A 23,602-nucleotide genomic window follows, 5' to 3' on the forward strand; every position below is an offset into this window, starting at 1 on the left:
TGTCAGGCCCCACCCCCAGGATTTTTTAAGCAGAAGGCCTGGAGTGGTGAATTGGCATTTCTAATCAGTCCTTGGTAATGCTGCTTATGACGAACAAGGGGCACACTTTGAGAACCCTTTATTTAGAACTATTCAGAAGTGGTTATCTCCCACACCTGACTCTGAAGAACAGGTTGTAGACAGCTTTGATAGTCAGATTCAGGAGGTTTCTGCAGACCTAAGAAATTTAATGATAGAGATTTCACACAATCCCTAGCGCTTTTCCACAACTGATATTAGACATCATCTGTGAAATGCAATTTAGTCCGAGCTGGGCCTCAAGTCTGTGACGTTCAGATAACCTGTGGAGTAAAGGCTTTGTCCCATCTCTTGCAGGACCCGGTCTCTAAACCTTTCTCCTCTCCCTATCACATCCCAGTTTCCATCAGTGTTTGCAGATAAGTATGTCCCTGTGAAAATAGAGACCTTCCCTCATTCTCTGCTTCTCCTTCCACTTCCACTTAGCTAAACCTACCCATAGTCTTTTGTCCAGTCCTAGCTGTGTCTGGCCTCTTCTCCTCACGCCATCCCCACGTGGACACTTGATATCACCTTTCCCAGTTTTTCAAACCACCCACTATTGATCTACAGTTTTCATTGGCTCCATCTCTTCAGGCCACCAACATGCTGAAGTCTCTCCAAAACTACAATAGCCAAATCCTTCCTAGGCCTGGTTTCCCCTGCTAGCCACCTCTCTGTCTCCTTGGGCTCACAGCCCAATATCTGAAACAGGAGTCAGTATTTTCTGTGTCTGCTGTCTCCCCTCCTCAGTCCACAAAGACAGATGCATTAGCTGCCCCATTTGCTCCAGTGAAACTGTTCTCCCTGAGGTAAATGTCACCGTCCTCTTGTCTTTCCAATGATCTGTGTTTCCCTTCTCACCCCGCAGCATCGGCAACTCCAAGGCTGCGCCCTGAGCCTCTTCAATTCACATTCTCTTCACAATTTTCTCCCTTGCAATAAATGACAAACTATACGCTGATCACTGTCATAACTATATTTTTAACGCCACTCTTGCCCCTGAGCTCCAGTATTCTTGATTATCTTTTAGGGATTTCCAGGCATGCTTCAGACAACTAATTTTCTACCCCCAATCCTAGCCTGTTCCTCCTCCTGTATTTCCTGTTTTGATAATGGCACCACTGTTCTTTCACTCCCATGACTAAGGCAGAAATATCAGAATCATCACGGACTGTCTTCCAAATCAGGTCAGGTTTGGTTCTCTCTCAGACTTGCGTTCTCCTACACAAGCTACTGCTCTGTCTGTGTCACTGCCAAAATTCTGGTTCTTTTCTGGATGACTGAACCAGCCTTCTAATGGGGATTCTTGCCTCTAAACTTAGCATGTTGGTACGGAATGGAATCTGGGCTTTGGGGTTCCACAAATCTGGATCCCCAGGCCCAGTTTCCCCCTTCCTCACTGAGCATATCTGCTATCACCTAAAGACACGCCCACAGCCCCGACTTTTTTTATTTCTATTTTTCAATCACTTGGAATTATATCAGTTGTGAACTACTAAATCTGAACATCCCACTTTCTACAATAATCTCTTATGCTATTAATGCTCAGACTCAGTGACTTCCTTCACGCTTGCTCTTTGATAGACACTGGCTTTGGCCCCCTTGCTCCTTTTCCTTTTCCCTATCTGTTTTCATTTCCTTTTGGTTCCAGCTTTTAACCCTTAGTCTCTAACACCAAACCCTTTCTTGTCCATTTCTCCAAATCCTGTGTTCCGTTGTCCTTCCACCACATTCTGATAAAGCTGCAGCCCAAGGTCCATCTAAGCGTCCCCCTCGCCATGCCCATGTTGGTGCTGCTAAGCCCTCCTGGAGGAACCCTTTCTCTTCTCTCCTGGCCCAGCCGAAACGCGCTTCCTTTCGTACCTCCTTCAGCCCCTCCTTGCCCCGCTCACTACAGTGTCACATGAGTTCTCTCCATTTCCATTCGCCAAACCTACACACTTAGACACATTAGCCCCCTCCTTTCTTATGAGAGAAGAGATGTCACTTCCAAATTTAAAATTCACGTCCTGCCCATGTTATGCATCTTATTTTCTCTAACATCTTCAGGGCCCTTTGTCTGCCTGCCTTATGCTTACAGACTTTCCACTCTGTTTCTTTAAAGGCTCTTCCATGACAAGAACATCTTCAAGAGTCTTTATAATCTTTAAAAAAAAGGAAAGAAAAGAGAAAAAGAAAAAAACACTGTCTCTACCTTTCATCTTCCTCTCCTTGCTTTCCACTTACTCCTTAGCCCCCTGCACTTCACGCCCAATCCATCAGCACGCTTCCATACGGTACCTGCCTTGGGCACCAGTGCCTTCCTCATTTAAATGACACAAGATATTAGGAAACCAATTTTACTGTAGGATAACTGAGGTAAACAAGAGTTAAGTTCCTAGGGCATCTCATCAACATTAAAAGAAAATGACCTTGAGCAAAACGTTATTCAAGGGCTTGCTATAAAGGGTCCTGGCAGAAGTAAGGCCTGCTTGAGTGTGTTTGGTAAGGTAATAATATAGGGGTAATAATTTATACTTTTAATTTGAACATTTCACCTAAAATGTCATAGGGCATGCTTGTATGTGATATTGTTATGTTACAGAATTACATGCTTCAGATTTTGTAATAAAAAAGGGAGGCATTATTTTTGCCAGACCCTGTATATCCAGTGTCAGTATTTAGCAATACAGGGTGAATTGTATTCGTCTACACCCACAAGCTCTCCCCCACCAAGCTGGTTATTCTGAAGCAAATCTCTGGCATCGTACGATTTCTTATGTATTCAGTGTGCATCTTTAAAAAGTAAAAGCACTTAAAATAATCACAATGTCATTATCACACCTAAAATAATAATACATAAATATCAAGTCAATATTCACATTTCCCTAATAGCCCTCTAATTTTTTAATGCATTATTTGTTTGAATCTATACAGGAACCTCATTTTGAGACTGTTTGAAATGTCTCAAGTTTTGCTTTTTTCTATTCTGTTTTGATATATAGTTTCCACCTCTATTTCTTTTCCCTTGGGAAAAAATATTTGGTTTGCAGAATCAAGCTCAGCTGTCCTACAGATTTCCCCACAATCTGGATTTGGCTGACTCCATCCCCGTGGTATTATTTAACATTTTGCATCTGCATTTTCTATTGCCTCTAAATTCAGAGATCTGGTGGATTGATAAGATTCAGATTTGATTTGGGGGAGCAAGCCTCCTTCAAAGGGGGTATTGTGTACTTCCATAATTATCAAGGTTGTTTTGAATTTTATTATGTTATCAGCAATAATCATTGCCTAGATCATTAAGGGTTGTAAAATGGCGACATTCAAATCCTATCATTTCCTTTTCCTGAGACAGGCAGGAAGCCAGGGCCAGTGGAATAGGGAAACTGAGACAGAGAGCTGAACAAACTGGCCAAGCAATTTTCAGACAGATAGAAAATGTCACCTCCTTAAAGATAACATGTAGGCTTCGGCTATATTTCAGCTCTAGGCCCAGAAAAGCAGGAAAACCAGGTGGGCGACGCCAGGTCCAGCTACAATGACTAAGGACTCCTGCCTGGGCACTGACCAATCAGCGGAGACCTCTGCCCTGAAAAGGCGCACCCGAAAAACTGATGACTATTCTGTTGAAACCTTCCCCTGAGGCCTCCTCTAAAAGTCCTGTCTGCAAGAGAGAGATAAAAGCCTCAAGACAAAGGACCCAACAGGTACTCCCTTTGGGGAGCGCTCCCCAGTCATTCTTTTCCCCCTCTTCTTCCCTCTCTTCTTCCCCCACAGGCACACGTCTCCTAAACTCTGAGGAACCCATAAAACTTGCAATCGGGGGAGCAATGGGCAGCAGCAGCTTGTCCCAGGCCAATCCCCTCGACCTGCCCCCAAAGGCCCCTTTTTCTCTGACTTCCCCTTGAGCTAGGGCAGCCCAGCCTAGTCTCTCCTGTGGCTTCTCCTGTGCTAAGCCCTTCCTTATTTTACTGTCCTTGGCATTAATAAAGGTCCCCTAGGAGTCATGTGGACTTGTGTTGTGAAATCTCTCCTACACAAAGTCAAGAACCCACACACTACCAGCTTGCCCTAGGCAGACCGGCTGGGAGCCAGGTCCCCTGTCTAGTAACATTCCTATACTAGCTGGAATACTTATACAAAGAAAAACTTCTCCTGATCAACTATTAGTAATCATGAAGTACAAATTATATAGAAAATAAAAACTTCGTTTTGATCGATTCTTTCAGAATAAATGATTAGTTGATTCTTTTACTTAATGGTTTCCCAAATACTGAGGTGGTTTCCCTAGTCATCTCCAAAGTTGACCAATGAGTTTTTTTCTTTTTCAGTACCAATATGAACTCATGAATCTATTGTCCTTATCGATATCCTTTGGCCAGCAGAAGCTTAGTCAATGTGGCTTCCGAGTCTTCTGACAAGAAATTTGTAGTGTTTGGTAGCTTCCTTGTTTTCCATTGTGACAAGACATTCCAAGCTCATTTTGTCCATTTCCTGCTCTAGCTCTAGAATCGGTCATTTCTTCCAGGGTCTCTGGGTTCTTTTATAAAACTGCTCTTCAGAGAGGACAGTCTAGACAGTGAGAGTGTCACCAGTATGGACTGGTCATGTTCTCTGTATTGTTTTGGTAGACCTATGAATACATATTCTTTTAGATTTAAAGGTAACACACCGTGAGTTCTTCCTGATACCGCCAACTAAAATTCAGGGTTACTACAGAGATTTTACTTAGCTCTGTGCATTTTTATCTCTGTTTAGCTGAGCTGAAAGTACCAACCCTCAAAGATACCAGCAGTCACTTATCTTGTGATACAATCACAGATATCAGAGTAAGAGTAACAACACAACCACCAGCAACATGAGTGTTCCAAGTAAAGATTTTTTCTGTAGTCCTTTTTGTCCTTAATATACATCCTGTTGGAATGTAAAAGCCAAAAAAGGGCTTTAAAGTCACTTAGAATTCTCCAGATTGCAAGGTTTTGCCTCCAGTATGAACCACACTAAAGTTGATTCAAGTTACTTAACTATTTTTGGAAACCAATTTTAAAATCTATTTGATTTATTCATTTTTATTGCATGTAAATAAACAAATTTCAAATGAGGAATTCTTACCTTCGTGGTCCACAGTTTGACGGTCCAGTCAAATGACGACGTGACAAACAAGTGTGAGAAGTCGATTGGGCCCACTGCCATGTGGCAGTTAATTCCAGTGACTGGCCCTTGGTGACCTTCGAAGACCTCACCAATACCGGCTTTGCTGCGTGAAGACAACACATAAGCAGAGTTTCGGTGACGTTAGCAAAGCCATGATTACTTTGAAAAACAAATTTGTCCTACACGATTACTTCCCCAAAATTTAGCACAAACACCACACGCCACCAAAAACGAGACCACTTTCACAGTATCCTGAGAGATATAAAACACTAGACCACTTTTGGTGATTAAAAAACAACATGGTGTAATGTAATCTTATTGACCATTGGAATTTAATGTTAAATTTCATCATTTACCTCTTTTTCAGAAGTTCCTCAAATCTTATCATTGTTGATGCAGTTAGTTTGATGAAGAACATACACACTTAGATGTCAGAAGCTTTCATATCTGTAATGAGACTATTCTATTGTCGTGATCACATTCTGTGCATGTTCCATTTTAATTTCTTCTGCAGGGCCTATTGGCTGTAAAGCTCCATGCATTCTCATATAAATATATTTATTCTTTCCAGGAAATTTCTTACACTAGGTTCACAAACCTGAATATGTAATACTTTGTGGAAACACTTGCCACTGTAAAGTAATATGCATGACTTAAATGAAATATAGAAAAAATGCTGTTTTCACTTCAAAGGGCTAAAATAATTTTAGGACTGTATACATGTAACTACTCCTTAACTGTTAAGGAGCTGAAATTACGTCCGGCCCTTTGAAGGCAACCATGAGGCCGATGTGGCCCCCAGTGAAAATGAGTTTGACTCCCCAGCTCTAAAGGTAAACTGCAAATTCTATAAGGGAGGGTGCCTTGTTATTATATTATATTAACATATCATAAGTGCTCAATAAATACTTGTTGAAACAAACAGCAAGGGAAAGGAAACAAACTTATGCCTTTTTCTTCCAACAGAAGCACACTTGAGAATCAGTGATACGCACTTTGAAAGTTATCCACAGATATGTGTCACTTACCTAAGCCAGCATCATTTCAGCCCCTTGTTATCACATAATTGTCTGTGTGCAATCATACTGAATTAGAAAATAGAGCAATATGCTATATTTTGAAAACCCATGTGCATGAGGTGGTAAATATAACAAATGCATAGGTATCTAAATATAATGTCACTAAGTCTAGAAGTGAACGGAGTTATTGAAACATTTGGGCTTCTGGAGCACCAGTAAATAGCAGTGTGCCGAGCGCTACTGGAAATCACGGACAAAGGGCTGGCGTGTGCATTCCATGGAGCAGGCGCTCAGAAATCATGCCCAGTGAAACTGCCAACAGCAGTTTCACACGTGGTCCTTTAAGTTTGTTCTAACAAACACGAGGCACTGATCTTGAAGTGGCCCCTGGTGAGGTTCCACTTGCTCTTAACAGCATCCTGAAAGGGTTTATAGGGTGCAAAATGAGGACTTGGTTTAATTTATGGAAGTAGATTTGCACCTTCTCTGTGTTAGGCAAAAAATGGAAATCCGCCCCCACAGGCCTCTATGACCCATTAAAAATTACTACAAAGCCAAATGCCTGCTACTTTACAGCTTTCCTAAGATTGGTGTTTTATATGTATTTCAGATGGATGGACCGATGTAAAAGTATAGTCAAGCGTGCTGTGCAAAGATTGGTGGCATGTACCACTGATACGCTTCTTCTGAAACACAGTGCATATTCTGTTTGTGCTTGAAAAGCACACTAGCCACAGGACAGGAATATGTATCATGTAAGAGGTTATTCACATTACAGAATCCAACAAATAAATCTGAAAGTTATCAATGAGCATGTTCTGTGGCCTTCTCAGATAATTAAGGTCCTGGATGAAGTCCAATGAACCTGTGCCCTATTGACTGTAATAAATGTTCAGACAGAGCTGTGATGCCATGTTTGACCCACTGCACGGTGTGTGCCCCACACCTGCCACTTAGGACCTTTTACCTGTATCGCACCTACTTATGTGTTCACCTTTCCCACCACCATCAGTTTCTAGAAGTTAAGGGCCGGGTTTAAATGATGTTTGCATGCCTGGCAGAATCTAGCAATGCACTCTGCTCACAGTAGGTGTGTGGTGAATGTTGGCATGAATGAGCAACTTCATCAGATCTTTTTTATGCCTTGATAAGACTTTAATGCAGGATTTAGCCACTTTTGAGGAAGTAAGACCCTTGGGCAAGGAATTAGGGGCCGGGTCTTTCTAGTCATCTTTAAACCATGTGAGCAGGGCAAATACTGCTTATTACAATTGGATGAAGCAGTAGGAACATCACAGATAGTATTGTGTAAATAGAAAAATCACTTAGCTGAGCCATGGGTGCTTGGTACTTCTACGGATCACAAAAATACAGGTCTGAACTTGGAATGGTCTGTGGTTCCTCATTACGTCTACCAGTAGCCAAGGATCAAAAATCCTTGGCAAGGATCCCAATAGCAAGGGATCAATAATCAATTGAATTAGAACTAAAGCGAAAGAGAAATTAAATACCAAGGTGAACACAATGAACCTTTCAAAAGATGTGAGGCTACTCATTGTCTTATATGCAATTTTACAATCTTGTCTAAATTACTGGATTCTACTTTATCCTGATGCTTTTCCAGGGAGCATATGCCAATCTCCTAGTCAAGGCAGAGTTCTTGTCACCTGGAAAACACAGCAGCTTGTGTATTTCATACTATTCCAGCCCCCCTGACTGGGAGGAAGTGTTAGCCCTGGGCACTTCTCTGTATTATTTGGATATTGTCATTTCTTTATTCCCCCTATAGATTTTCAGTTCCCCACTTACTGTGAGCCAGTCACCAGGCAGGGAATCAACAACAAAATGAAAATAGTTCAGTAAGAGCAAAATGGCAGATGGCTAAGCGGTTGAAATAAAATGAAACTAACATTATTGTAGAAGCATTCATAAAAATATATACAACAGCAAATCTGACAGCTATAGTTCTATCCCACTTACTCTACTCTAATTTCTCCATAGTGCATACCACCACCTTAAATCATGTATTTACTTGTCTATTAGTTTATCGCTTTTTGCCTTCATCAAAATATGAACTCCATGTCTGTTTTGTTCCTACCGCATCCTCATGATGTAATGCTGCCTGGCAGATGGTAAGCTCTTGGTAAATGTTCCTTAAAAGAATGAATGAAGGAATGAAAGTTCTATGCAGACATAAAGGAGGGAAAGTTTTTCTTTGCCCAACAGAGTTTGAAGAGGCTTCAGCATGGAATGACCCCTGTACTGCCTCTCAAAAATAAGAAGGAATCATCAAGACTGACAAGAGAGACATGCCAAACTGGAGGAAGAAAGTGAATGTACAAACTCATGGAGATGTGGTAAAATAACTGATACTTGGGGACTCTCATCCCTGCTGCATGTGTGGCTGCAGCCTGCAGGCTGAGGCCGGAGAGGGGCAGGGGTCAAGGGTCTTATGTGATATGCTAAGAAGCTGGGACTTTTTTCCTCAAGGCGGTATGAACCATGAAAACCTTACAGATGGCTAATGACCAATCAGATGGATGTTCATAATAACGACTTGAAGTGGTGCTTTGCATTTCTTCAGAAATACCTTTCTCATAATGCAAGGTGGTTACAACCCAGAGTGCGGTAACAGACTTTTGGAAATGAGGAACACGGCATTGATAAGAAAACAGAAAGTCACCTTCCATGACGACAGGCTGTGTAGACTGTACCCTCCTCACTGCCAACCACGAAGTTATTGACGTCTCCCGTCGGGAAAGCCATTCCGGTAACAGCCACAGGCTTGGACTTATTGTACACCAGCTCCATGCTCTCCTACCAAAACACGCCACGGTTACACTCCCTTTGTCAACTCCTCACCATGCCAAAGATAGCACGGAAAAATAATTTGGCAACGTCATCTGTTTGCTTTGCACGCAGCGTTACAAAAGACCCCAGCCGTGCCAGAAACCACGCTTTGCTGCCCCCGACACTCATGCTTCTGTGTATCTCTGGTTTCAGGCGGCTGCATTTCATGAGCATGTGCTGCTGCTTCTAAGTCAGGCAGAGACGACAGGTGAGAATTTTGAAACTAATGGTGCAGAAACTCAAGATAATACTGTGATGGTTACACTTGTCAGCCCCAGGCTTTAATAAAACACACAATACCCCTGTATTTACAAACATTTTCAAAATCAATTGTTGGTGAGACTGCACATGTATTAATAGCAGATCTACGAAGCACATTTGTCAAAGAGAGAGTGTGTGTCCTCCATGGACCGAAACCAGAAAGTTGTCACTCAGGTCAGGAAAAACGGACTTCAATAGGGAATAGATTCCATAAAGGGCGGCCACTGGGTGTATCGGATACAAGCCCGCAAAGAACAGTGTTTAAATAAGTGTTTAAAATAGGGAGAGCCTTTCTTTTATCTAAAATTACTTTTGAAATCAGCAATAAAGGTGTATTTTAAAAGATAGTCTGCTGAATTGACTTTAATGACAGTGAAGAATAATTAAGTACAACTATTATCCCTGAATATTTTTGTTATTTACACCAAAGCACCTACTATGTGCACCTGAAGTAATTCTTTTCAAAAATCATTCTAGAGGATCATATCATCATAGCTGCTTGGGCATTTAGTGATGTTTTGTTTGTTTGTTTGTTTGTTTGTGATTTTTCAGAACAAATAAGTTAGGTCATCTCAGCCACGCAGTCCCTAAATTGGAAGTGCGTGCTCACAGTCTGGGTAGCACAGACCACACAGTCAGTCACACGCCGTGCTGGCCGTACTGAGGTCCACACACAGTGAGTGCATCAGTGAAAGGACCCTGGGACAACATAATACAGAAACTGGTGTGCTCCGTCGATAAAATTAGCGGTGGGAAAGGTACATCTCTTGGCTGCCCACTTGGTACAGAGAGGAGCCAGGGCCCCACGTCAGTGTTGTGCCCGGAAACCCTCAATCTGTCTGCAGAGACAGGAGATTGCAGGCTCGCTCAATAGAACTGAAAAACGGTCCTTGTAGCCCCCGCACGACTGGTTTTAGCCAGGGAAAAAAAAACACGTTTAATCAGCAAAATGGGCAATTAAAAATTCCTAATTATAGAGCTCGCTCTTATGTTTCCAATCTTCATGCTTAAAAAAAAACATATTGCTGAGAATTTTAAGACAAAGTCATAAAATACCCACACACAACTCCTGACTTATATAACATTAAAGTTAGCAAAAATAGAGTAACTTAAATTGTAAGAAGTCTATTAGCCCCTCCCAGAATTATAAAAATAACTTATCTAGCCTTAGTCTTCTCTACATGTGTATTTTGTGGAGACTTCTGGGAAGTTCTTTATGGTTTCTATATTCCCTTATGTATCTTGAAACTTCAATATTTTCTAAAACTGGGAGAGAAACATTCCAGGAAAGGGAATAGGACTCTTAAAATTGAGAATTGTCTTTTAGATATCTTTTTATGATTTTTTAGATGTCACATTTTTGTCAAAGATTAGACCAATAAACTCTTCTCTGTGTTTTTAGTTGGAAGACAGTTAAATAATTTTTCCCACAAAGAAATGTGAAAATTGTATGTATATGTGTTTGCGTGTGTGGGTAGTGTCTTCCTGCATGTAAGCATACATACGCCTGTTCTGAAAGCTGCACTCCCATGCCTCTCTCCGTCGATCGCTTCCCTTCTGTTCCTTTGTTTGGTTCCCATTATTGCAAGCAGTCATGGTTTGGAACCTTCAAGAGTTTTTGATTTTTGACTTCTCATTTGTTGAGCAAGGAATGGCAGGAGCCATATTAACAAACACTCCAGAGGAGAAAGCAGATGGTTTGACAAATTCTTCTCACACACACACACACACACACACACACACACACACACACAGGTGGTCGTCTAGGCGATGCATACAAGCAAGGGCTTGGGTTTCTGTTTTGCTGAGATACCTCTTCTCCAAGGTCAGTACCCATCGGGGGTCACTCTGTTGAGCTCCCACCTCGTTTCCATCTGTTTCACAACTCCGTAGGGTAAGTACAATTCATATCACAGGCAACTTCCACAGTTGCTATGCTTTAAAATGGATTATTTCATTTTCACTTGAAACTGACCTAAGGATTAATGTATTATAATAATTACATGATTAGTGGTAAAGGAAATGGGTTTTGGCTTCAAGAGGAGACTGCTGAAAGCAGGCCCCACGCTTTCAAGTGTATCCACTGGTTTTAGCTCCTATAGGATGTGAGGGTTTGGCTTTTAGGAACTGTGTTCCATTAGGCAGGTATCTCCACCAGGATGCTCTTCTGTGTAGGGAAAAACAAACCCACCTGTGGAGTTGAGAGCATGTCCAGGCTCCAGGAACACATTTTACCATCAGTAGAGACAGTGATGAGGTTATGAGCGTTCTGGGTCCCAACAACATTCACACAGTACACGGGATGCTGCAAAAACATAAACATGAAGGATCAGACACCGATCCAAGAGGAAATGCTTACATTTGAGTGTCAGACACATTACTCCAAAACAAGGATTAAAGAGTCACATAATCCTACAATAACATAAGCCTCGGGTCATTTGCCACCTTTGATTTGAACCTGATTTCTTTTGAAAAGCCCTGGCCGCGACACAGAGCAGCGGAAAGACAAAGCTTCGCCTCGCTCCGTCCGATGCAGTGCGATGGCGCTGCAGGAAGCAGGAGAGAGCACATTCGGGCTGACGGGCAGAGGCAGTGCGGCAAGTGGCATCTGGTTTACTTGAGGGAGCCGCCACTGCCCAGTCTGGCTTCTAGGCTCACCAAGAGGGGTGAAAAAAGCTCATCTTTAAAAGCGGAGATCTACTGATTTGGGAAGGAACACGGGTTACTAAATCTGGAGTTTAAGGCATGATGCTTGCAGTGCCAAACATTTGTGAACATTCTGTATAAAAGTGGTTAATATTTCCCAGCCTTTTCACTTGGAGGGAGAGATCGTGGTGGTGGAAATTATTGGCACAATGCATCTGGTGAGCTAAAGTTAGGCTCTTTTTGCTCACTACAAAATCTAGGATAATGATAGATTTATTTTTGAAAATATCATTTGGTGTAGTATGGAGGCTCAGATTTGGACAAGGCCTTGAGAAACATCATTTATACATCCCAGGCATCCCAAGCAAGATGCTCAAACCTTCTGTCACAGCTCTAGTAGGTTATCCCACTCTGTAGCATCCTAAATGGTAGGCGAAAATCGTTTGCAGCTGCACGTTAAATACTAAGTGGAAGGTTAGCATAAGCAGAACCGAGCAGTCATTTGGGTTAGATTTCAGGCAGCTTAGCCATCAGTGGCCAAACCACAATTTAGCCAATGCTTCTCTGTGCGAATGGCTGACAGTCTGAGTCTCACGCTTGATGACTTACTGTCCATTATATACCTCGCCACAGCGACAATGAAACAATCCCTAATATCGGAAAGTTGATGTTATATAAAGCATGGTTCCCAAACTATTATTATCATATAAACTCCTGGTCAGAAGGAACCATAATCATCATCCCGAGCAGCGGCCCCTCGCCTTGACCAAGAGGTGGTCCAAACTTTGCTTCGACACCTTTCTTAGGGGTGGTCCGTCTCAGCACTAATTCCTGGAGTGTTCTCCTTTCACAGATGGGGTAAGGAAAGCTTAAGGAGATATTTTCAGTATGGCGCCCACCCTCTGGGATTATACAGTCAAGTCAAATAATGTTTAGATTGCTGTTATCTTGCCCTTCCTCCCCCTAGTCTCGTCTTACTCAAACTAATCATCACTAATTCCTGTAGCCAATCCTTGTGTCCCCCGATCTTCAACTCCGTCCCATCCTGGTCACTCTCTTTTGAACTTGCTATATTTGAGTTCCTTTCCACATTGGAGTCCTGAGAATGAAACAAACTATCTATCTATGTTCCGACCGAGGGGATCTAGTCACTTCTCACGTGATAAAAATATGCCTGTCGCCATGCATCCTAAGATTACATTTGCTGCTTTGGTGATCACGTTATTTATTTCGCCCATGCTGATGGACAAGTCGACTGAGTCCCTATGTCTTTTTCATGCCATGTCCCCACAGAAACTTTTGAATGAATCAGCCTTAGTGGATCTGGCATCAGAGATCTGAAGTTAAATGTCATCCTGGTCAGGTTCCCTAAATATCAAGAGGACACACTGGGAACAAGGCTTTTCCCCAAGCCTCCAGGGTGTGCAGGCCTGCAGCAGCAGCAGTGATGAGTGTGAGTGCTGAGCCACACAGCGTCCAGAGCTCTGTGTGAAAATTGGGTGAAAGAATGGAAGAAACAAATTCTCACCTAAAACAGCAAACTTAGCAAAACTGAAGAATGGCCGATGGAAAAGGACAAGAATCATATGATTTCACTTATGTGGAATATAAAACAGAAAGCAAAAACAAACGACCCAAACAAACAAAAAACCTCGTAGACACAGACAATAGTATGGTGGTTACCACAGAGGAAGGTAGGTGGGTGGGGGGGAAAATGAAGAGGGTAAAAGCGGTTAAGTATATAGTGACAGAGACTAGACCTTGGGTGACAAGCAGCAATATACAGGTGTTGTATTATAATACTGTACACTTGAAACTTATACAACCTTATTAACCAATGTCACCCCCAAAATTAATTTAACTAATACTGAAAGATGGGAAAGCAAAGTCCAAACATTGTTACGGATCTGAAATCTACCTATGTTTTCCAGCAAGAGTCCAGTGGGATTTCTTTGTTAACCACCGAGCATCAGCACAAATCACCAAAGCCATAATGGATTGGAACTCCTGTGGGCGGGCATAGAAGAAAATAAGGCAACTGGAAGAAGGTGTAGAGCCAAATGCCTAGTGAAGGAGTATGCGTGGTAGCTCTCTCTGGCTTTAATCAGTACTACTGGCCTGTGCTTTCATGAGTAATAAAACTCAGTTTAAAAGAAAAGAGAGAGATATAAAGAAACCAGAACAGGAGCAGACACGTGGGCATGTCTACTCATACACAGACACAAACATACACAACTCTACTTAATGGAAAGATAAAAGCAAACAGTACAGCTCATTTTTCCTGTATAGATGCCAGATTGTTTTTATTTATTTTAGGAATAAACTTACTGTGTGGCAGAGGACTTTGCTTTAATTAGGATTTCCTGTTGTCCCCCATGCATATGTGTGGTGGGTGTGAAAGGAAATTAGTCAGTAATCTGCGGTGGACCTCTTGTTCCTCAACCACTTTTGATCTGGGTACCAATCAGCTAGGCTCTAGTGGAAGTTGAAAGACAGTCGCAGCATTTACTGTGCACTTTTTTTTAGCTGTGAATTCAAACACAGCAAAAGAGAAAAAGACATTGTCGTTTTCTTTTCTAACAGAAGTAATATCACTCTCCTGGATAATATTGTAATCGTATTTTGGTTGCGATGATCACATCCTACATTATCTGAAAAAGAAAGATGAACTCTTTGGAAGAACTCCTGGATTTCAATTCTCTCCAAAAGCATATTGCTAAAAAAAAATCTAACATTCATGTTGATAATTTCTTGAAATTTCAGAAGGTATGCTCACAAACACACCAGATATACACAGGGAGCCAAAAAGTGTTTCCACGCTCCTTGAGCAAACACCTGCATCTAGCCTGTCTTCTCCTGGGTCACAATTTTCTGTTATTAGTTTGGAGAGACAGGGCAGGCATGAGCAATTTTCCAAGATTCCCAAGAACTAGTTTCACCTGCGTGTGTCTTAGGCCCCAGTCAATCAGAATTAAGGCTGACTTGGCATTTGTCATTTCCTATTGTCAATCTTATGAGAGCGGAAGAATTTTCCTCTTCATGGTCTAGCTCAAACAGCTAGCAGCTCTTTTTTTTTTTCCCAGAGAGTGGTTTTGAGGCCAGCAGATGAAACAAATGAGGCAACCCCATTAAGGAAATTGAAACAATAGTAGAGCTGTTTCCTTGGGCATAATTTGGGCATTTCAGAGAAAGAACATCAGCTACCCTGAATGTCAAGGTAGCAAGGATTGACGGAGACATGCCTGTCTCCTCACTCCTCCTAACAATTGCTGAACACACCTGTCATTCTCTGAAAGGAAATGACAGAGTAGTCGTCTTCCAAACACTATACTGAACCTCTTCTGCTAAATTATGGGTAATGGCTTTGAGATGTTAACTTTTAACCTTAGGGATTATATTGTCACTGTAGACTTTACTGTTGAGACTTACACCATGCATGCCAGAATTTAAAGTCACAGCACTCCCTCTAATGGCAAGTGGAAAAGGCCTGTTGGCAGAAGTGCCCGGTGCCTCCCTAGACACAAAACGCTTACTTTTCATGGTCTGTTTGAGGAGCTTCCATCTTAAAATGTAAGCGTGGAGGGTTTCTTTAGCGAAACAATTTAACAGATGCCTCTTCCAAAGTTTCTCCCTGTGTCCCTTTTCAGTCAGAGTCCACCCTCACCGGTGGTCTTCAGGACATCTAAAGAAATCCTTTCTGTGTGCCACGGCTTGTGGAATAGTCAGAGATTTCTCTAAATCCAGTGCTTCCTTCACCTACTTTGCACTCAGCTGTGTCAGTCAGTCTGGACACAATCACTATAAATTAGAGGCATGGGACAAAAGCTGGACTTACGGTGTGCGCAGCAGCCGACAAGGGTGTCCGCTGCACTGGCGTCCTTCGATGACTGCGATTATCCCACAGGACAATCTGGCCCGAGTAAGTCCCACCAACCACCAAGTTGGGGTGGAAACGAGCAAAGCAGACCGACATCACAGAGGACTGTGAAGGAAAAGGGGAGAGAGGGGCGCTGTGAAATGCTTGGAGAAAGCCTGTTTTTTACTGAGGAGAAATCAGTTCATTACATAAACTCAGCACATCCTGGAAAACATAAAGCCATCCTTGAGGGCACTGTGGGGAGGAAATTTTGTTCACAGACACAGACTTTCCCTTGAGAGGGTGGCCAGCAGTTACCCCTGGAAACCTGAAATCTGAAGTCCAGGCCATGTCATCGACAAGGCATGCAACCTATCTGGTGCACGTCCGTTTCGGGGATGGGAAAGCTTGGCTTATGGGCGTTGCCCATTTCCTAATAAAATTGTATCAGAGCTGATGCTCATTCTCCGCTGATGTCTTTACAAAGCCATTCTTTACTTGAGGTCAGGGCCACATCGAGTTGTAAGATGTACAGTGTTGGCGAGGTTTAGAAGACGTCGAGATGGGGTGCTGTTTCGTTTTTGGCTTCATGCAGACTTCTAGGAAGTGTGCTGACCTCAGACTGATCCAACTGGCTCCTCCTCAAAGTCCCTTGCCTCCCATGGGCATCCTCCTGACCTTTATCCTGCCCACTTCAGACAGTGCCTAATGTTATTCTTTGCCTATTTTAACAAACAGTCAGAAATGCATTTCAGTCCAACTCTGCCATGGTCTGTCATAGCATCGTGGATGTGGTTTCTGAAAATCCACAAAAGACTACTGGGCACAACGTTTTTTAGGAAATTGCTTAGCTGAGACAGAGCTGTGATATACTTAACATCAGACAAGCTGGCTGGTCCACATGTGCCCCGAAACCCATTTTGATGACCAAAGTGTTTTCCATGTTTGTGTTTATATATTGGAGTAATTGTTTTTAATAAATACATTCTGCCCTGGCGGATGTAGCTCAGTGGATTGAGCGTAGTGGGCCTGGGAACAAAACAACCATGGTTCAATTCCCAGTCAGGGCACATGCTTGGGTTGCAGGCCAGTTCCCAGCAGGGGACACACAAGAGGCAACCACACATTGATATTTCTCCCCCTTTCTCCTTCCGTTCCCCTCTGAAGATAAATAAATAAAATCTTAAAAAAAATAAATACACTCCATCCCTTCCATTATATTCAATAAACGCTCTTATGTGTAAGACATTGCACCAGGCGTGATGCAAATACAAAGGCAGTCACTGCGCTTAACAAACTTGTGACTGAATAAAGGACACTGAAGGCAGGGGAGCAGATGGGCAAGCTGCTGCGAGTGTGTCCGTGCCAGTCCCTGCCTGTGTGTGAGACAGAAGAGCGTGTCTCTCCACGTGAACATGGTCGTGCAGACGGGCGCAAGCCTTAGCAAGTGCAGAGTGTGGTGAGTTGTTGTCCTCACTCGTCCCTGGGCTTGACATCCTGCAAGTTGCAGGGCACAGCTTGTACATGTAAGTAGTGGCCTTGCATGTGGGACACACCTTGACTAAATCAGAGGAGGATACCTGTGTGTGTGTTTGTGTGTGTGTGTGTGATGGGGGAAGGTTTGTTTGAGCTATGAAAGGGGATAACAGAGGAAAGTGGAAAGGGTGGGATAGGGAGAAAGGAAATGTGTAGGATGTGTACATGGAACGTTCAGCAAGTGGAGGGGAAAAGACACCGGCGTTCCTGAGAGGCAGATAAGGGGAAGAAAAGACTGGAGGCACCAACACAGAAGCTGATGGACAGCCTACAGTCTGGTTTGGCTGCGAAAGAGCTTGCGTGGAAGAGGCCAGTAGTAGGAAATGTGGCCGGAGAGGTCGCATGGGCCCCAGAACTGCAGGCACATTTGAATTTTGTTCTGCAGGCAATAGCGAGAAATCAGAGCCTCCTGAGCAACAAAGTGAGAGGATCAAAGGTTGTAACTGACAAGCCAGCAAAGTAAAGAAGTGATTGGGGGGAAAAAAATTATGACCTCTTTCTGACTAGGAAGCTAAACGCCCATTTCTAAAAGAATCAGATCTACTACCAGACTAAGTCTTTCTAGTCAGAATCAGTCTCAGACACTCTGAGGTAGATTAAAGAATGTGGACTATTTTTCAATGTCATGTTTTCCTAGTTCGAATGATTTTCAGTTCCAATTCCTTGAACACGTTTCAATGGAGAACATGCGTGTGCCCCAATCTGGTTCTCATCAAGTTCAAGAATAACTCTCAATAATGATACTGAATTAAAGAGAAAGAAAATAATGCTGGTTAGCTTCTTGTTTTACACATCCCACAGAAACAATTCTTAGTTTTCAATTGATGAAATTCTTATGTTGCTCAAGCTATGTTGGAAACATTTTTTTAAAGCTTCAGAAAGTCTTAAAATTATCCAGGTGGTATCAACAATTGAATTTACCAAAGCTCCAATCAATATGGATAAAGGAATGTCCTTAAATTAGAAAAATCCAGTACTCAACCACTTGATTGCTTCTGCGTTTCAGTTAAATTTCAGCAAATACTGCTCCAGACCTTGCACAGTTTGTTGTGAGATTAAACTACAGAAACATAAACAGTGGAGTTATTTCTACAAAACTGAAACACACAGTCAGCAATCAACTAGCCTCCCACCCCACAAAGTGAGAACTCTGCTTCCTCCTTTTTCATTCATTTATCTGTTCACTCTTCATTTACTCATCGAACAACGGGTGCTCACTAAGTACTAACTCAATCATTCCAAAAATTTTTCAGTGTCACCAAAGCCCCATCTTGAAATCAGAATTCTAGCTACAGTTGATAAAAAGTCAAATTAGTGTTAAAGAAACAGTAACAACACCTTGGGGCACCAGAGTTCTGCCAGCCGAGGCTACGTTGTTTTCCAAGAAACCAGTCCTTACAATATCACCACATGGACCAGAGTAGACATACTTATTGTTATTTTATATTTGAGAGATTTGAAAGGGAGGAGTAGGTATGTTATTCAACACTTTCATTTATTTTTAAAGCTTAATACATTAATTACACTATATATTCAATGGATGGTAGAATACATGTAAAGGCTCAAACCAGATCTCCAGAACATGCCACATTTGACATGCTATCCTTCATATGGAAACATTAAGGCAGTATGATCTCAATTATCTAGATGTAAAGTTTAGAATTTGGTCATTTCTTGAGATGTTTTTAAGTACCCTGATGTTTGATGTAATGGTGGCAAACGTTTGGATGATTGACTGATCTTTTTTATTTTTCATCTAAATGTTTAGGTTCCTTTTGAACAGTCCCCTAACTAAGCCCTGACAGAGAAAGCTCCTTGTCTAATTTGGAAAGTATGCATCAATCTCCTAGAAGTAAAATGTCTTGGGGAAAAAACCCCTGCAACCTCCTGCTGTTCATATAGCTACTGCTGTAGTTGTTGTTGCCAGTTGTCATGGAATTTATAGACTGCATGAAGAGCGAAGGATGACATCATCCTGTCAGCTACACCCACTTGTAAAGAGTAAAAAAGTATTCCAGAAAAATTAATTGACACTACTAAAATATGTGACCTTTCTTTTTTTTTAACAGTACATAATCTGAAGACATAGCGTATGGAAAACATTTTTAATAATATTAATGTTATTTTAAAAATTTAATCACTTTCCTAAGCATTTCATATTTTGCATTCAGTTAGTCCGTGTCATAGTAAAGCATTCTTAAATTATAGGATTAATGCAATTTAGACAAACAAAATCAATTGGAAACAAGAAGCTTCCCTACCTTACTATTCTTGGGTCTATGAGAATATGTATCAATATGGATATCATTGTAGTTTTAACTTTTTACCTATTTCATTTTATTCTTTAAAATATTAGACCCTTAGAATTATTTTGAGATGTAATATATGGTCTTTAGACATTCAAATCAAGCATCTCACACAAGGGGAGTAATAATGATCCATTGGACGAGAATTTTTGGACGATGTTAACTCTCTAATCAAGGTGAGTTTTCCTGACACTATAGTCGAACTCTGCTTTCATGAGGCTAGTGATTTCATCGATATGGCCATGTCGACAGTCAAAGTGAGGGCCCAGAAATACAAGCCAATGTGTTAAAAAGCTTGATGTAAACCGATGAGCCTGACCAACAAGCAAAGCACGAGGTGTCGTTGCAGGGCAAGCATCACATTTGGCTTACTTGCGTCCTTTATAGTTCCCCTCAATAAGGACAAGCACGGTTCTGAAACTGTGCTTTCAGGATCAGGCCACGTCTACTGACCACTTCTGGTGTCCTCCGCAGACACAGATCCAGAGGATCCAGAGGAAACTTAGTTTATTTTCCAACCCAGCAGACTGCCTGGGTCCTGGCTGTCCCTGCAGAGGCCGTGTTTCCCTTGATCCGTATTGCCACAGGTCCACTTGAACACCAGCTGACCCACTAAACTGCGTTCCATACCCTCCTCATCCACTTCCAGACGAGGCAGTTTATTTTACCCCATTCACTGAGGGAATTCCACAGAGACCAGACGGGTGGAGCCTTCCCTTTCAACGTCTCCCTCCGCTCACTGCACACCACTGTATTCAATTGCAGCCGGCTCCAAACCCTCCTTAAGTGGCTGTGGAGGCTGTTTTCTATTTTATGGAGCTAATGCAGGCCAGCTTAGGGATGGTACTTCCCCTTAACCACAGACCCAAATACCTAGGACAAATAGCCTTCGGTCACTGCTGGCTGGGCAGCTGATCCCCTGTGTTCACATTTGATATGGTTTGTCCTTCTGTGCATGGAGCTCTGCCCACTCCCTAGTCATCATGGCCGAGTGGCAGCAATAGGGGTCCTGCATTCAAAAGCAGCTCCTATTTCACGTACCATCTCTTCTGGGGAGAGGTTGGTCCCCAGAGAGGGAATGGCCATATTGTTGCCATATGCTGGTTAATGGTGGCTGACATTTCATGTGCCTAAAAGTGAATGCTTAACTGTCAGAGGACTCCGAGGCAGACAGATCAGATGCTTCTGGCTACTAGTGAGCTAGTATGTATTTCTGCAAGTACCTAAGAAGCCCAAAGAGATATTTCCCTTCTTAATGGAAACACATGGAATTGGGGAACCTTGCTGTCAAAAACCTCTCTCACAGACAATCGTGTAGCAGCACCAGGCATCTGACTGTGTGGAAGGTGTAAAGGCGGCAAAGCCAAGCCACAGGTCACGAGTCGGGGACTGAACTTTATAATGATGAAGGGAGTGGGTCTAGTTTCCTTCTGAGCTCTCTTTTCCTTTGCCTCAGCTTCCATTCCAGGGTGCATATGTCATTCTTCTAAACTCTAGGGAGGGCAACCACCTACTGAAAGTTATCACCCCATTAGGAATGGGGTACCCAGGAGCAAAGATGGAATAAGCTTGCTTACTATTTCTTGACTGAGTTTATATTTTAAAAAATGGAGCTCATACTAAAGTCTGATTCCCCAGAGATTAGAAATCATTCATCCCGATGACTTTTCTTAGGATACCTTGGAATTTTCGTGCCTTTCCATATTGAGATCATGTCGTGGGTCTAGACCTGTGTGCTGAGCATCTGAAAGTTAGTGCCCAAATCACACCGAGATGTCACTTCACATGCACTAGGAGAGCTATGATTTCCAAATGTTTACATATCAATTATATCTCAATAAATCCGGGGGCAGGGGAAACAACAAAAAAGGAAAAATACAAGGGTTGGTGAGGATGTGGAGAAGTTGGAATGTAAAATGTGGCAGCCACTCTGGTAAACAGTTGAGACATTCCTGAAAAGGTTGAACATGAAGTTAACATATGACCTAGCAATTCTCCTCCTTGGTATATATCGAAGTAACTGAAAATATATGACTAAACAAAAACTTAGAGATGAATGTTCGTAACAACCTTATTTACAGTGGCCCCAAAAGTGGAAGCAACCCAATGTCCACCAGCTGAGGAACAGATGAACAAACTGTAGTAAATCCATCCAATAGACTATTATTCATCACTGAAAAGGAGCACAGTACTGATAGGAGCCATCAAATGGATAAGCCTTGAAAACATGTTAGGTGAGACAAGCTACAGAAGACCACACACTGTATGATTCCATTTATATGAAATGTCCAGAATAGGCAAGTCCACAGTGGCAGGAAGTACATGAGTGGTAGCCCCAGGGTTGGGGACGGAGAGAGTGGGGACGTGGGACTCATTTTTGGGGGTGGTAAAAATGTTCCGGAATTGCACAGTGGCAATGCTTCACAACTTCGTGGATATACCAAAAACACTGAACGCACACTTTAAAATGGTGAATTTTATGGTGTGTGAATTATATCTTAATGTTTATAAACAGTTCGTGTGCAGCCTTGGCTCTGATCTCATGGAGTTTACCAACCTTTTTTATTATCTTCAGGACAACTGTCCGGATTATTTTAATCTTTTTTTTTTTTTTGCTTCAAATAATTATTCAATCCTCTTTACCTTCCCTGAAAAAATCTTCTTCAGTTTCTGCATCCCAAGAAAAACTGAGGTGGAAACGTGGTGCTGACACACTTGGAGTCCCTGGTGCTGACTTTTCGTCCCGAAACCTACTAGCTACGTGCATCCTCTAAGCTTTCATTTTTTGGGAGGGGTTATTTATTTATTCAAGTGTATTTTTTTAATGCTTTTTTATAAAGATTTTATTTATTTATCTTCAGAGAGGAAGGAGAGAGGGAGAGAAATATCAATGTATGGTTGCCTTTCATGTGTCCCCTGCTGGGAGTTGGCCTGCAGGGAACCAGCCTGCAACCCAGGCATGTGCCCTGGCTGGGATCCTCTGGTTCGCAGGCCCGCGCTCAATCCACTGAGCTACACCAGCCAGGGCTTGTATTTTTCATTACAGTTGATATGTGATATTATATTTTTTCCAGGAGTACAAAATAGTGATTAGACATTTATGTACCTTACAAAGTGATCACCCTGATAAATCTAGTGCTCATATTCAAGCCCTGGCTTTTACTGACTTTGGAAAATGAGTTAGAGGAGGAAGAAGAAATAGTGCAAAGTTAGCCCCAGAGACAACTCTCCAGTGAAAGCCAAGAATAGATTCATGCCATATTATTATTTATATGTATCATCATACTTCAAGGACTGCCAGTTTAGGGGAATTTCAGCCCGAAATCATAGTTGGTAGCCCCTTCGGTACAAGTACTTTTAAATACAACAAACTTCTAGGGCAAATAGGATAATTTTCACATGACTTCCAGGAGTTTTCTGATTTTTTCAAGCATATTTCGCATCTCAAATCAGAGCTGGAACCTACTTATCTGTGATGTGCCTTTACATCTGACTACTATTAACTTATAATTTACAGGTGCATGGACCCCTCAGGCTATTTTCTAAATCAGTGTTACTCTAAATTTGCCTCTACCTCAACATCATCTGAAGAGCTTTAAAAATTCCCTGATGCTCAGGCCACAGTTCCTACCAATCGAATCAGAATTTCTGTGGCTGAAACCTAAGTATCAATACTTTTAAAAATTTCATAGGAAATTCCCGTGTGAAATCAAGTGAAAAGTACTATCTTAAATCAATGCTTCTCAAACTTATCTGAACATATGACTTAGAGTGTTTATTAAAAACCCAGATTCTGCCCTGGCTGGTGTGGCTCAGTGGGTTGAGTGCTGGTCTGTGAACCAAAGGGTCGCCAGTTCGATTCCCAGTCAGGGCACATGCCTGGGTTGTGGGCCAGGTCCCCAGCGGGGGATGTGCTGGAGGCAACCACATAT

At 42.2% G+C, this 23,602-nt stretch overlaps 1 protein-coding gene across 8 annotated transcripts in view; it reads right to left on the reverse strand.

The window, feature by feature from the left end:
* DYNC1I1 (dynein cytoplasmic 1 intermediate chain 1) overlaps positions 1-23,602 on the reverse strand; it is a 294,039-nt gene that overhangs the window by 50,491 nt on the left and 219,946 nt on the right. For 7 of the 8 annotated variants that reach the window (XM_037046446.1, XM_037046445.1, XM_037046444.1 and 4 more), the window contains 4 exons: positions 15,808-15,954; positions 11,518-11,631; positions 8,899-9,032; positions 5,155-5,299 (listed from right to left, as the gene is read on the reverse strand). In XM_037046446.1, coding sequence (XP_036902341.1) covers positions 5,155-5,299; positions 8,899-9,032; positions 11,518-11,631; positions 15,808-15,954 — 540 coding nt within the window. The remainder of the gene's footprint in view (positions 1-5,154; positions 5,300-8,898; positions 9,033-11,517; positions 11,632-15,807; positions 15,955-23,602) is intronic. The other variant, XM_037046447.1, reaches the window with a different exon arrangement.

Source organism: Sturnira hondurensis, unplaced genomic scaffold (genome assembly GCF_014824575.4).
Source record: "Sturnira hondurensis isolate 20B ecotype Veracruz unplaced genomic scaffold, ASM1482457v3 Scaffold0005252, whole genome shotgun sequence".
In the NCBI taxonomy this organism is placed as follows: Eukaryota; Metazoa; Chordata; class Mammalia; order Chiroptera; family Phyllostomidae; genus Sturnira; species Sturnira hondurensis.